This window comes from Silene latifolia, chromosome 2 (assembly GCF_048544455.1).
Source record: "Silene latifolia isolate original U9 population chromosome 2, ASM4854445v1, whole genome shotgun sequence".
Classification (NCBI taxonomy): domain Eukaryota; kingdom Viridiplantae; phylum Streptophyta; class Magnoliopsida; order Caryophyllales; family Caryophyllaceae; genus Silene; species Silene latifolia.
In genome coordinates this window covers 20,018,063-20,034,502 of record NC_133527.1, presented here as the reverse complement: position 1 = coordinate 20,034,502, position 16,440 = coordinate 20,018,063, and the positions used below count along the sequence as shown (strand labels likewise).

General features: G+C 34.6%; 1 protein-coding gene across 1 annotated transcript in view; it reads left to right on the top strand.

Moving 5' to 3' along the window:
- Window positions 1–15,262, top strand: part of LOC141642396 (F-box/LRR-repeat protein At3g26922-like) — a 40,545-nt gene extending 25,283 nt beyond the window's left edge. Inside the window, exons 2-4 of the mRNA XM_074451182.1 lie at window positions 9,073–10,067; window positions 14,249–14,419; window positions 14,514–15,262. Coding sequence (XP_074307283.1) covers window positions 9,090–10,067; window positions 14,249–14,419; window positions 14,514–14,777 — 1,413 coding nt within the window. The 5' untranslated portion in view covers window positions 9,073–9,089 and the 3' untranslated portion in view covers window positions 14,778–15,262. The remainder of the gene's footprint in view (window positions 1–9,072; window positions 10,068–14,248; window positions 14,420–14,513) is intronic.
- Window positions 15,263–16,440: the final 1,178 nt, after the last annotated feature.

The following is a 16,440-nucleotide window of genomic DNA, read 5'->3' as shown; positions in this document are numbered from 1 at the left end:
GAGAACCTTAATCCCTTGGATGACGTTATTCTTGACGCTTCTACGTAAAGGTAGTCATTACTAAAAACTGGTTTCAGCACATAAATTCCAACATGATTAAGTGATTGTCCCCGACTCTTGTTTATTGTCTAGCGTAGCATAGCCTCAATGTATATTGTCTCCGCTTAAGAACGAAAGGAATATTTGTGTCCGAGGAAATCATTCCTATATGCTCGGTTTAGTACCTTTTGCCAACTTTGGAACCCGTGATTATCTTCCTTTCTATTTCGAATTTCCCAAGGCGATTGATAATAAGACAATGTCTCTTTAGATAGACCTCTTATGGAGTTGATGTTCCTCAACAACAAAACCGACATACCACACTTGGTAGAACATACCATTATGAGTTATGTTAAAAAATTCATCATGTATACTCCCTTCCCTTCTTAATGAACATCTTTCCCATTGCTTCTCAAGAGTCAAACATCGTTTATAACTTTGACCATTAATATGTCAAATATCATGGTCAAACTAATGTATTGACGACTCTGCAAAAATAATACATAGGATCATTGCGAAGAGGATGACGTACATTTAGTGTGAAATTCCTAAAAGATAATGAATTGCTCCCAAAGTCTAACGGGACTAAAATACTCTACCAAGTCTCGAATAATAGGAAAAAAAAACGATTCCTAAAAACAAGGATGTCATACAGGCGAGGGGACAGGACGAAGGTAGGCTTTCTCATACCCATATTAATTAGAAAAATTATATGCCTTTAGTTGTCACAAGTAAAAAATTTCAAAACCATAGATCAACTTGTGTAGATCTTGAATTAGTTTGTTCCATATAAATGTTATATTATCGCTTACTCTATAGTTTTCAAATATTTCAGATATTTTATTTACCCACGACTAGCTAACACTCATGGTTGACATGACTTAAAATTTAGTTTGAGTCTGAAACTTTATTTATATTCGCTGCATCCAAGACAAAAGATATATAATTGGATAGACAATTGTGATAGATTTTGCTTTTGATCAAATTTGTTTTTTCTTATTGTAGAGTTAACAATTTTCTTATATGGAACGCTATTTATTTTGAACCAATTGTTTATTTATTCTATTTCTCACGATTATGATATATACGTACTTTGTGTTACAATGTCTCATTGCTAATGTTAATTCTGAACCAATAGCTATTTATTTTATTAATCAAGTTTATAAAATTAAAAATGGAACATGAGATTAACTTCTAACAATAGGTTCAAAAGTAAGTAAACATGGGCAAAAAAAAAATAGAAAAAGAAATTAATTTGATATTATGAAGATTGAGAGATCATGAAATTAAAAATCTCATATTTAGGCTCTGTTTCGAAAAAAAAATAAGCTTAAATTTATTTGACCAAAATTTCATTTATCTTCTTTGTTGTAAGTATTTGGTGGATAAATTATTTACCAAAATAAGCGAAGCATGTGAGAAATAAGCTACATGTTTTTTTTGGTAATTTATTTTCGCAGTACGATTTTTACTCATTAGAGTACTTTTTACCCCAAATTTTCCATTTATCTACCCTTAACTAAAAACAGTTCAAATTTAATTCTCTCTAACTTCTCTCTATTGCTAAATCCATTCTTTAATTATGAACGATAACTCGAATATAGAGAAGGTATTTAATTCAATTAGTCCATTATTAATAATTAAATCGACTTATTTTTGTTTTTAATTAGGGTTTATGTTATAATTAATTAATGATTTATTCGTTAATCATTATAAAGTATGTACTGCGTTGTCCATCATCTACATGTATGTCACCAGAGACATGGGCGAGGGGCGTCGATGGTGATGTTGGTGGTAGTTCGGCGGTGGTGGTGCTATTGGTATTGTAGGTGTTTCGTTGCGGAAACTCGGGATCAGAACTCGAAAGGGATAGATTTGATAGATACCGTGGCTGTTTGACCGTGGTTACGGTGTTGGTTGGCCGGCGAAAGTTGGCCAGTATCCGGCGCAAGTGGCCACCGGTGGCGGTGCTATTGGTGGTTTAGACTAAGTAGTTTACGGTAGTAGTTTGTGTGGTAGATCGATTTTATCTTTTTTTTTCTTCTCCATTGTGCAGTACACTATTACTCCTTGATAATGGATTTGTTTTTCTTTCTTTTTTATTTTTTTAATGAACACTTACAGTGCAATACTCTGATTGTAGTACACAGGCCACCAACCACCGTAATCCACCCACCTGTAACCTAGCATCGACGACCCTCCGCCCTAATGACAAGAGTAACGGAAAATAGGATGATGTGAAATTAAAGAAGAGTTGGTATGTGAAATTAGAGAGGGAAAATGAGAGGGGGAAATTAGAGGGGGTATAATTGTCAACTGTGTACTGAGATGAGCAAAATGTGTACTGCGAAAACCAGCACCCTTTTTTTTAATACTTCAATTTATAATATTAAATATGGAGTACTTACTATGTCCTTTTATGCCATATTATTAAAAAAAACTATCTTTCCGGTTAGTTTAAAAAGCAGTTTTTATTTAATCGGTTAACTGATCGGCTCCGAATTTTCAGTTATCTTTTAAGCTTGTTTTTTAGGTTTCAGTTAATTTTTATAATGAAATATGAGATATAGTATATGAATAATGTGTATGACATTAATATACCATATAATTAGTTACATAATGTATTTTGAGTATTTAGCACCTACTAATGCGTGAGTCTAGAACCGATCATCCCCTATTTACTAAAAGAATAGGCGAAATTCCAAATTTTCCCGCCTAAACATATTTCCTAAAATAAAGTTTAGTTATTTTTAGCATATTCTATAAGTATGGTGGACTATATAATACACATAATCTTTCAGATTTATATATTTATGTCATTTAGTATTTTACATTCTACACAAAATTATCTCCAATCTTTTTATGATTTAAAAAGGATTTTTTTTTTGTTTAAAGAATCATACGAAAAAAATTCATTGATTTGATTTTTTATGATAAAAAGTTGCGGCCAAAAATATATTATCAGTAAAATTTTATAAAATAACACCATTAATCTATCGGTAATAGGAAAAACTTTCATTGAAATACTCATTTCATGATTAATACAATTTTGACTTTGATTTTTCAAATCAAAATATAACGATGAGAAATGTAAAAAAAAAAAGATTAATTAATTTAAATTTCATAAATAAAATACACTAAAAAAAGTAGAACTCCACATATACCGTGCATACATTGCACGGGAGCTAAACTAGTTGATTCATCATATGAATAACACTATGAGTTGTTCCATTGTTACACAAAAGCTTTGAGTTGTTTAAACCCTCAAATTCTACTTCAGTTTTTCTCGGTTTCATTCCTCCATCTAATGATCTCCACATTCTTATAGAAAATAAATTAGTTAAACAAAAATATTAACATATATAGATTAGTGAAATGTTTTATGTATTGATAACTTGAATGTATATGGAGGCATTTATGTTTATGATTTCTATACACACACTCCAATGATTATTTAGTGATTACATTTTTGATAAAATCGTAACTTATATTTCATGTAACTACGTAAGATTACACTACATCATCTTAACATAACACTTTAATAAAATAAATTCATCTTTTATCCGCCAGCTTCTTGAATTTTGATGCGAGAATACAAAATAAAAATGTATGAGACCGTAAGTGGGGGAAAATAAATACGATAACTTGAACTATTATGAATTTCTATTATCTGTTTGATAATTTTATACTTATATTAGGATAATTTTATTAAAATATATTTGATCTACTTATATTAGGATAATTTTATTAAAATTTGTTTTAAATACTAAGAAATCTACTTTTATTAGGATAACTTTATTTTTTTAATTTTTTTCGAAATCTACTCTTGTTAGGATTTCTAAGAAAGTTGGACTCTCTAATATCGCTCGTTCGAAATCTACTCTTGTTAGGATTTCTAAGAAAGTTGGACTCTCTAATATCGCTCGAAAAATTTCTGCTTTATATATATGTATTGATTCGTAATACTTGACTTTTTTATTTGGAAAATTTCTAATATTATCAAAGATGTAAAATTAGATCTTCTCTTTCGATGAAGTGATAATTAAACATTGTTTTCGTAAAGCCAACAAGGTTGCTGACTTCATGACTTCTATTGGACATTCATGTCCAACTCTTTCAGGGTGGTTTGAAAGCCGGTGGCTTCAACTTACCTCTCTCATTCGAAATGATGAAATAAGCTGGTCCTATTCCAGAGGATGAATATAATTTTCTTACCTTATAAAAAAAAACCCGAATCGGTTCAGGGCCATTACTTCCCCAGCCCGACCTGCTATGACTCATTGACACGGCCACCCTTGGCCCGAGTTGTGGGCTCAGACATCCTCCACACCAGCTAGGCCCGACCTGTCCAACTTGGCCTACTGTTCACTTCTGGGAGTAAACCTAAGCCATGAATACTAGCGTTCATAACTTTATCAACTTTAAAATAGATTAACCCAACTCAAACAACAAGCACAGTTGACTGTTTACTGAATACAGTAGGGGGTTTCACATTGGTGGCAGCAAAACCCAAGTTCTTCTTCTTCCTCTTCCTCTTCCTCTTATTCAGGTAAATTGCGTCTTATACTCAATTTCGATCATATTGTATTTACATTACATTCACGATTATATATGTTCCCGGACCGTATATTGTACCGCAATAGGTATTGCTTACGACGGTCTTGAGTTATGAGCTCAGATCCCCTTTCATTTTAACATTATTTTAATCGGCTGTGAACCAAGAATTTGTGATTTTACTTATTTTATTCGATTTATATTGTTCATTTTTGCATTTCAATAAGTTCCAAAATAATTGCTGGCTTTGTAAATTGACGTTTTTCTTCCAATTTCCAAATATACTCTTTCCCTATAAAATACGGAGTACAGAACTTCAAGTGAGGGTATACGCGATAATATAAATGGGACGGAGGAAGTATTGTGTTGGATAGCGAAATTGTAGACTTGTTGGAAATTAGGACTAGTATGCGGGACGAGGGGACAATATAAATTGGATGGAAGGGACAATTCATTTACACTCGGTGTTGAATAGGTACTCGTAATAAAGAGGGATTTTGACTCGAAATCAGAGTGTGTAATCTTGTACCAGTATACTAATCTGTAGTTTATGAGTTAGTTCCTCCGTTGAAGCCAATTCCAGGCGTTTCGATATATATATATATATATATATATATATATATATATATAGAAATTGCATCAAGTGAGTCTAGGTATCTTAGGTGAGTCTAGCATTTTAATCTCATCCATTAGATCTACTCCTAATGAATGGCTGAGATTAATTCTAGCTCACCTATATAAACCCCAAATCATCATTTTCTACCGTCATAATTAAAGATTACTTTCTCTCTATAAGCACATCTCTCTCTAAATCTCATTATTCCTCTCGTAAATTAATTCATCTCCTTCACAATTCCAAAGAAAATTAATCTCAACCATTAACGCTGCAACTTTAAAGATTTTTACATTCGCACGTGTTTCACAGTTCATCCACGATTTTTGCAATTTACGATTCAATAATTCAGAGTAGATTAGTTAAACTCTGATTTCGCATCCTTCGATCGCGCATCTTCAATCGATCGATTTTCAGGTTAGTTATATTTGCTTTCGAAATTCTTATTCAATTACAACAAATCGATTTATTATTGAATTTCAATTTTTTTAATTGATGTTCAACTTAGAATGTCGATTTTATGAATTCAAGCAATTCGTGATTCTATTAGTTTAATCAATTCAAGCAATTTATGATTCAAGCAATCCAAGATTGAATCGGTTCAATAATTTAAACAATTTAATCAATTTCCGATTTCATATCCTTTAATTAAAATCGCATATTTAGATCGCATACCTTCACCTAATTTTTAGGTTTTTTTTCTAGATCTACACCTTTGTAGTTGCTTTTAAATTTTTATTCAATTACAGCAACTCGATTTGGTTATTGAATTTGAATCATGCTACTGATTGTTCGCGTTTTGTTTGATGTGTCATTTTTTTAAACTAGTTTTAGCGCTGTTACTTACATGTTCATCAAGTTCGTTGCGGATTTCATTGCGGATCGTAATATTATTATTTGTAACATTATTATTTGTAACATTATTACTTCATGGAATATTCGTGTTTGACAAATCATATTCCTTCTTGTCAAGGCATGAATAGAAGGTATAACTTAATAGCGTAAAAATATGATTGCGGTAAATGTGAGGATTCAATTAGTTTTCGTAAAATAATCAACGACACTTTATTCTTGTAATAGCGTTACGATAACATTAAAACGCATGATGATGAATTGAACTTAAAATATTCTTACAACATTGTATATTTGATGTTATGTGATTTTTTTCAAATAAATATGGTTTAACATTGTCACAAACTCACAATGATGTTACTGTAATGATGTTCTTTGTAATATTGTTATTCTTTGTGAAATTATCATTAATAATGGACCACCAATTTCGCATATGGTTTATCTAGTAATTGTCGAATGTTTTGTTTTTGTTGTCGTGAAATTGAAGAAAGAAGAAGGTTTGAGAAATCAACCAACATAAAAAAAAGGCGCACATGGATACAATATATACAAAAAAAAGCAAGACGTTGAATAATCAATCACGGAGATAGGCATGAAGAAAGCAATGTTATTGAAGTGGGAATGCTAGTGGACACTTTTACCATTGTTGTGTTGTTTGTTGTATGGTTAACACCACTTTATTGTTTTAATTTATTAGATAACTTTGTACTTTCCTCCTAATTCCAATCTCAGTATTCCTTATTCTACCACGTCAAAAGAATAGTGCTACAAAGAACATCATCATTAATCAAAGTTACATTACGCGTATTCTTTGTAACATCTTCGTTATATTTAATTCATCAATGGTATATCAATATTATCAGTAACAATGTTATTTGTAAAAACATTAATTCATTAAACTAACATGACAACAATGTTACAATAATTATTATTTAGTTCGTGTATTATATAAGACGGTGTATAATGTAGTTACAAGTGTAATGATAAAGATTTTTTTGCATTTTTAAAGTGACGGTTATTCTTTGAAACATCATTTACGCAACAAAGTAACAATGATATAGCAATTGTGTTATCTTTGTAACATCATTACATTTACGCAACAAAATAACACCGATCTGATGGTTGTGTTCTTTGTAATATCATTCATTTATCAAAGTAACACATATACTATGTTAAACGATCAAACTTTAATTATTACAATAATAAAAAGCAAGTGAATACTGATTCGTCCTGATATGCTAAAATGTATGTGAAAAGCCTACAACAAGTATATATCATAATCATACATAATAAAAGTCTCTACTAGTATTTCAATTTCAATAACGTTGTTTTCTTCACGCCTATCTTCATGACTGATTGGTGAGTGTGGTACTTTTTTTATATACCATCTTTTTGGTGACTTTTTTTTCTGTAACTTGATTTCTCAAACTTCTTCTTCAAATTTCCTGACATTCAAAACAAAGCATTGGATCATTAATAATAAAAAAATATGCAAAAGCCGGTGGCCCTCTATTAGTGATCAACAATAATGTTATACCATCAAATTTAATTGAGTTAAATCTCACAACATCAAAGATACAATGTTTTAACACTATTTCAAGTTCGATTCAATAATGATTGACCATTCCTCAATATCCATTATATTATGTAATGCAGTAACAATATTACAGTAATATTGTTAGAGTAACAATACCACAATAACAATGTTACAGTAACAGTATTACAGTAACATGTGCCGAGAATTTTACAAAACATAATTTAATCGTCACTGCTTAGCCCCAATTTTCATGAAAATTATCCAGATATGAATCTCACAATGTCATAACCCTAAATTTTTGCCAAATACTATTTATACTTAGAATTGACAATTAACAGTAAAAATGATATTATAACACGATTTAACAACTCATAAAATCGCAATCATTACATAATTTAATCGTAAATTAACCAAAAAAACAAATTAAAACTATGAGTTTCTAACAATTTTATACCAATATTTCAGATTCAATTCAATAACAACTGATATTCCTCAATAATAACAACTGATATTCCTCAATAATAACTACAAATTAAAATTATTGCTCAATTTCACCATCTCATAACCCTAACTTTTCGCACAAACACTATGAATACATACAATCGACAATAATAATATGAACAATCGACGATAACAATAAGAACACATAAAATATCAGATCGAATATATAGAAAATAAGAATTAAAATAGCGGAAAGAACGTTGATTCTTACCTCTTCATTTGTGTGTAAGAAACGCGATTCTTGATAAGAAGCATATTTGATTAATTTTTGCAGATTTTCGATTGATTTACTTCTTCAAGATAAGAAGCATGTTTGATTTTGAGAGATTTTGATTATATTCTTACATCTTCAATCGATTTTCGATTGATATTTGCATATTCCTTCTTGAATTTGGGGATTTTTTTAGCTTTTTTTAGGGTTTTGAGAGAGAGAAAAAAAAGTTCCAGAAATTTAGAACACGTGAATGAGAAAAATCACTGGTATGGGTTTTCTTATGAGGATTTCTTTAGGGTGACGTGGAAGAATGAGGGGCTTTGGATCTTGTTGATCCAACGGTTCTTATTGATATCTTTAGGCTATCTAAGATCTTTAGACTACGATCTTTCACTATATATATATATATATATATATATATATATATATATATATATATATATATATATATATTTTATTAGGTATATTTTAATCAAACATATATAACTGGCTTGAACGGAGGAAGTACTTTTCTATTGACCAGAATGACCATTTTCTTGATTTTAGTGATCCTTTTATTCTTGTCTGCCGTTGGCCCACTCTATGTGATGAAAAAAGGCGGGTAATAAGACCAAATGAATGAAAATAGAGGCGCACATAATAAGTAGCATTGAAACCATTTCTTGAGCTCCATGTTTAAGAATCTGTTGTTGAATCCCGTGATTAGTTTGAGATGGATTGTTATCTGAATCTGTTTCACGCTTCTATTTTGAAACTCACCAGGTACTCACTTAAGAACCATGAAACCTCAAAAGCGTATGTGTTCCTCAGAGGTTGATATTGCTGTAGATAGGTTGGGTGAGATGCCTGATCATGTGCTTGTGCATATACTTTCATTAATGCCTACTCGAGATGCTGTTAGAACAATGTTAATTCGCCGCTTTGGAGATCTCTGGACTATGGTTCATTATATTAGCTTTGATTTCAATGAGCATTATCGTAGTCCGCGTTCTGATGATCCTGATGATGATGATGATGATGCTCATGATGAAGAACGACGAATCATGAGTGAGGCATTTTCACGTTTTGCTCGGTTTGTCCGAAATGTGCTCATGTTTCATAGAAGATTCACCATTGTCTCTTTTCACCTTGACATCGGGGAATATAAAACTGATCATATAGACCCATGGCTTGTTGACGATGTTCAAGTGTGGCTGAAGTTTGCTACCGATAGAGAAGTCAGAGATCTATATTTTGCTTGTGATATTCGTGATGAATTAGCTCCACCTCGTTGTATTTTCACATGTCAATCTCTAGTTACACTAACACTCTGTGGTAGTTTGTTTGAGCTGGATGAGCAGCAACCTCAACTCCACATGGGATCTTTAAGAAAATTGTCACTTATCTCTGTTCTTGGAAGTAATGAGGCGTTAAATCAGTTGATATCTGCATGCCCTTCTCTACAAGAACTGGAAATATATAATGCTTACAGATTGAGAGATCTGAATATTACTGCTCCAAGTGCTAGTAGGTTGGACCTGACCATAGCAGACGTACGAGGCGGCCCTTTTACTCTTAATTGCCCCCATGTGGAAATTTTGGATATTGCACTATGTAGATGGTCTCCGTCATTTCTGCTGAATGTGATTGATGTTTCATCCCTGCTAGTGGTAAATGTCGGGCGTTTACCTAGATGTTCGTCTGGCAGTATAATAAAGGAAATTTTGAGGCACTTTCGAGATGCTAAGGTTTTTACATTATCAAGTGAAGCATTCGAGGTGCGTTTTAGTACTTGTTTGTTCAAAACTTGCTGGGACTTTGCTTGAGGATAACATATTCTCTCTCTTTTTTTTTTTTTAAGGTAAACGAACTATATACTGAACTACAACGTTTGAAAGTGATAATAGCAAAATGGCTCACAAACAGCTGGGTACAACTCTTTTAAATGTGGAGTAGTAGTCATTTGAGGAATTTCTCGGCCTAATTTACATTGGTTTCTTGGGAAAAAGCCTATTTGGGATATTTGCACAAGGGTAAGGTTACTTGCATTTGAAACCCCTCCCCCTTATCCCGGCATCGCCGGGAGCGGGATAACAACAACAACAACATCAGAGTCTTAATCCCAAAATGATTTGGGGTCGACTCACATGAATCGTCCTTTAAAAACGTCCATGGGTGAACGCACACCTTAAAATGCGAATAGAAAAGGGAAAATGAAAAACAAAAGGGAGAGCGAAAATGTAATGGAAAGTCAAGGTAAACTTAGAGGTTTTAAAATCGAATTCCGGATTTCTTTTATAAAAACTTAAAATTTTAATCGAGAGAAAAAATTAAAACGATTTTGAAAACCGAAATAGAATTAAGGATCCGGAATGCCTTAAAAGTAAACCAAGTAAAATATATAAGAAAGTGGTTGGTAAAAAAGTGTAATAAAGGAGAGAAGAACAAATAATTTATTTTTTTTAAATTAAATAAAAACACTAAATATGTCAAAAAAAAATATCAAATAATAAAAATCCACATGTATCCTTTCACTCCATTGTGCCATCTCCGTCACCATACTCTCCTCAAGCCCAGAAATCTCATATCGTGCTCTATCACTCTCAACCATGTCTGTCTCGGTCTTCCTCTACCTCTAGGGACCTTTTCTGTTCTCCAAATCTCCAGCCTCCTAACTGGTGCGTCCATAGGTCTCCTTCTCACATGGCCAAACCATCTTAGTCGGTTTTCCATCATCTTGTCCTCTATTGGCGCCACTTACCTTTTCCCTAATCACCTGATTCCTTAATCGATCTTTCCTTGTATGTCCGCACATCCACCTCAACATACGCATCTCCGCCACACTCACCTTTTGAATGTGACAATGTTTCGCGGCCAACACTCGGAACCGTAAAGTAAGGCAGGTCTAATTGTCGTGCGATAAAATTTTCCCTTTAATCTTTGGGGCATATCTTTATCGCATAAAAACCCTGAAGCACTCTTTCATTTCAACCATCTCGCTTTAATTCTGTGAGTCACATCTGCGTCTAACTCCCCATCTTTTTGAATAATAGATCCTAGATATTTGAAGAAATCTGACCCCTCAACAACATTCCCAATGAAAATAATACTCCCCGTCTCTGTCGATCTCAACCCCTCTACTTTAGTGAACTGACACCTCAAATACTCAGTCTTACTCCTGCTCAGCCTAAACCCACGAGTCTCTAAAGTCTGCCTCCACAATTCCAACTTTCTCTCCACCCCCTCTTTCGTCTCATCAATCAACATAATATCATCAGCAAACATCATACACCAAAGGATGTCCTGAATATCCCTTGTCAACTCATCCATAACTATAGCAAAAAGAAAAGGACTAAGTGCGGAACCTTGATGCACCCCGATGGTAATGGGAAATTCTTCCGTTCTCCCAACATTAGTGCGAACACTTGCACTAGCCCCCTCATACATGTCCTTTATGAGGTCAATATATTTTCGAGACACACCCTTTCTCGCCAAAGCCCACCAAAGTACTTCTCTTGGTACCCTATCATATGCCTTTTCCAAGTCAATAAAAACCATATGCAAATCCTTCTTCTTGTCCCGATGGTGTTCCATCAACTCTCTCATGATAAAAATCGCATCCATAGTCGATCTCACGGGCATAAATCTAAATTGGTTATCCGAGATGTCTACACATCTCCTAAGCCTTTGCTCGATTATCCGCTCCCATAACTTTATCGTATGACTCATAAGTTTAATTCCTCGATAATTGGAACACTCTTGAACATCACCTTTGTTCTTATACAAAGGAACAAGAGTGCTTCTCCTCCAAGCTGATGGCATCTTGTTGCTGCTCCAAATCTTGTTGAAGAGCATGGTTACCTATTCGATCCCTTTCTCCCCGAAGCACCTCTAAACTTCTATGGGTATACCATCCGGTCCCTCTGCTTTCTTTGACCCCATCTTCCTTAACGCCTTTCTAACTTCACTCTTCAGTATTCTACGCACAAATTCCCGATTAACCATGCTTGGTGTTACCTCTACATCCCCAAAACCTTGTTCTTGATGTCCATTGAATAAAGTATTAAAGTAAGAACTCCATCTAGCCTTTATTTCGTTATTCTGAACGATAACCTTGTCGTATATATCTTTCACACACCTAACTCTCCCAATATCTCTCGTCTTTCGGTCTCTTATGCGAGCCAGTTTATAGATATCCTTCTCTCCTTCTCTCGTGGTTAACTTTTGCCCTCGCATCTCGTACTGCCTTTTTAGCGGCTCGTCTAGCCTCCTTGTACTTTTCAAAGTTCTCATCACTCATGCATTTCCCCCAAAACCTGAAGGCATTAACAACAGAGGTTCATCAAGAGGTTTGTAGGATGACATGTCTATCATTTTAGAGGTTTGTCAACAAACCTTCTATTGTTGGTGATGAGTGTTAGGCTCATGGATGAGAGGGGTTACAAATTAGTAACCAGGTTTGTGGAGAGAGAATGTGAGAGGAGAAAAAGTATAGTGGACCATCATATAAATTTTGAAGAGATTTATTTGTTGTTGGTAGGAGGTTGGTAGGTAAATGAGTTTATATATTAGCTTATGTGGCATGAAAACAAACCTCTTAAAGGTTTGTCTATTGCTAATGCCCTTATAGCATTCACGTTTTGTCTTTATCGCTTGTCTCACCTCATCGTTCCACCAAGATGTGTCCTTACTTGATGGTCTATTCCCTTTAGATTCCCGTAACACCTCCCTCGCCAAATCCTTTACAACATGCTCCAATTTATCCCACGTTGCATCAATATCCTTCTCCTTGCAATTCGACCAAATATCGCTACTTCCAACCTTATCCAAAAACGCTTGTTGGTTTTCCCCTTGTAGCTTCCACCACTTGATTCGTGCCTTACCGATTATCTTTCTCTTCCTCAAGTCTCTCTTACCCCGAAAATCAAGCACCACTAGTCTATGTTGTGTTGCGGCACTTTCCCCGGGTATGACCTTGCAATCGGTGTACTCTTTCCTCCACACATTCCTTACCAAAAGGAAGTCAATTTGACTAGCATTTCCTCCACTCCTATAAGTCACCAAATGAGAATGTCTTTTCTCGAACAAGTATTCATTACACCCAAGTCATATGCCAAAGCAAAATCTAATATGTCACTTCGTGCTTCATTTCTCTCCTCGAACCCAAAACCCCCATGAATATTCTCGAAGCCAACTCGACTAGTACCCACATGCCCATTGAGGTCACCACCAATGATCAAAAAAAGGTAATTTTTTTTTGGAAACATTAATGGTCAAAGTTGACGTTGGTTGACCAGAAAGTCAAATGTGGACAATATAGGCGGGCTTGAGGGAGTAACATCAAGTCATCAATATTTCACATTGTATCAGTTTTGTTAGTGGTATTACCTGTTCTGTCGTTGTGAAACATTAACGGTCTAAGTTGACGTTGTGACCACGAAGTCAAACATGGACAATATAAATGGGATTGAAGAAGTAACATCTATATTTCACTTTGTATTAGTTTTTCAGTGGTATTACATGTTGATCTGGCGGTTCTTGCATATTGACTTCCATGGTGTTATGCACACATTGACGATCTGAATGTTCGCCATGCTTGTCTGCGCAACTAAAATTTGATTGGATATCACAACAGACATAACCAGGTGCTTAGGAACTCATTTAGGGGACTATCCCCCTTTTTATTTTTATTTTTGTTTTTGTTTGATAGGAAGGCAGCCTCTATTAAAACTTCATTTGTCGAGATTAAGGCGGAGGATCAAGTAATGGGAGACGTATTTGTTTTCTTTAATCTGTTTTAGGTGACTATGTTCTGTGGTACTGCTCACTGACAATTAACATGAAGTTGTTTGTTTTCATCAATCTCTTTTTTGTTGTTACTGTTAGTTTGTTGCAAATTTGTTAGGACACTTGCAGAGAATCGAGTAAACTGAGACGTATTTGTTCTCTTCTTATTCAGCAATTGTGTTGCTTAGAGAAAGTGGATATTCCACAAAATAGATGGCTGACTTTGGCTTTGCAGCCATGGTGGGATATTGAAAGATGTCTTCAAGTTATCATTGAATTGGTTAAAAGCTCAGAGGACTTGGGCGAGCTCATAATATACAGTGGAGAATCAACGGCAAGTAAGGTTAGTATAACTGGTTATTTATTCTAACTAATCGACTTGTAGCCTAGAGTCTTCTTTTTTAATTGTTGTCGGACTTCAATCTAACTAATGGCAGGGTAATCATGGAGTACTTAGCTCAGAGTTATCTACTTCTTGTGAAATGCCCCTACTAAAAAGTGTCACCATCCTTGGCTATGGAACATATCGTGAAGGTCAGCTCCAGCTAATAGAATTTATACTGAGAAATGCCATCATCTTGGAAAAATTGGTAATTACGTGTGAGGAGAATAAACTAACAGCCGTTGAGGAGCTTGAGTTTCTTAAGCAAGTATTAAGATTCAAGACAGCTTCAGCAAATGTAATTGTAGAATTTGCTTGAGAAACATAGTAAGATATCTAAGGAGTTATGATTCCTGGGCATCCAAGAAAACATTTACTCTCCCAAGGGTATATGAAATAGGAATCTGCTTTTAATTTGGCACTACATTCATCCACAGGCATGGAGTAGACTTACGGGGTATATAAGCTTCTCTCTTTCGGTCTGGTGTTTGATTGAACCACGAGCTACTATAACTTCAGTATCTTATGATCTGGCCTCTGGTAAAATTAGCGATGTTGGGCTGAAGCTGGAGTTGAGCAATGACCAAAATTCGGCACCTAAGGCTGTAAATTTGAGCAGTTATGTTGCTGTATGTTTCGTTTATTTAGATTTGAATCATGTTTAAACCTTCGTTGGATCATAATGTGTTGAATGCCCTAATTGGTAGTACAATGTCTGAATTTTGTTTGTTGGCATCTGATTTGAATCCCAAAGATCTGGTGTAAAACTCAAGTCTACGAAATTCTGAACTGCAAAATTATTGATCCTCATTTGTTTAGTTCTATTTTTAGCACAAGGGCGACTGAAAGGGGGCAAATCTTGAATTTTTAATCTTTATAATTTAGATGATATAAGCGGATACTAAGTAATGTTAACAGATTGGTCCGGATTGGTTTTGAAATGATTTAAACTCGTTCAATTTCTTTTCGGGTTGTTAATTTAAATCATAAAATGATTCATCCCAAATTTCATGGTGCATTTGAGATATAATATTTTATTTATGTTATCCATACTCAAATCTAGGCTAAAACCCAATTCAAAAATCTAATCCAAATGCAATCCGAATTCGGCCTGAGAAAACCCTTTAAATCAATCAAGTCTTAGCCGATCAAGGAAAACAATTGACTTAGACGTGCCAAAATTAACTGACAAATCCTTAAAAAAAACAAAAATATCTTCTTAAATCCCTTCTACCTCTTATGTTATTAGTGAATATATTTACACTTTGACCATTTTTTCCATGGGGAACAACTCGATATTCTAACATGGTGGAGAAATCACCCCACCTAATTTCCCTTGGTATCCAAAATTGCTAGGTATGTACTAGTACTCTAGTATGTAGTACTTGCAGCTGGGTACGCCGGAAGGTTAGAGAAGTCTAGATGAAAAAAGATCAAGCTTGGATCCTTATCGTCAAAATTGTGAGTGTTTTAAGAAAAATTGGGATTAAGCGGAAAAAAGATGTCAATGAGTTATTAATGTGGAGATGAAAGTGAAGGAGGTGAATTATTGATGCCCAATTGTTCATCAGTTGAGGAGAAAACCTCTATGAAGAGTGCTCACCGGCCAACACCCGCACTCCGCCATAAAGGTAAGTAAATAAAGGTATGTAAGTTAAGTAAAAACGTGGACATTGATTCTTTCGAAATGCCTTAGACATCTTAATTGTTGTAACCCTAAAAAAAAAAGTTCAGCACACTGACAAAGCGGGCCGGTTCAAGCCCATCACTTCCCCAACCCTGCTATGGCCACCCACCCTTGGCCCAAGGTATGGGCTCAACTAGCCGCCTCCACACTAGCCTGCCCCCGAGTCTTGGCAATCAATTTGGCCCGGCTCACATTCCATGTCTACTAACGGGGAGGTTATGAGTAGAGCTGGCCATCAGCACGGGCTGTCCCGGCCCGGCCCGCCTTGACCCGTTATTTTATGCAACTTGGCCTG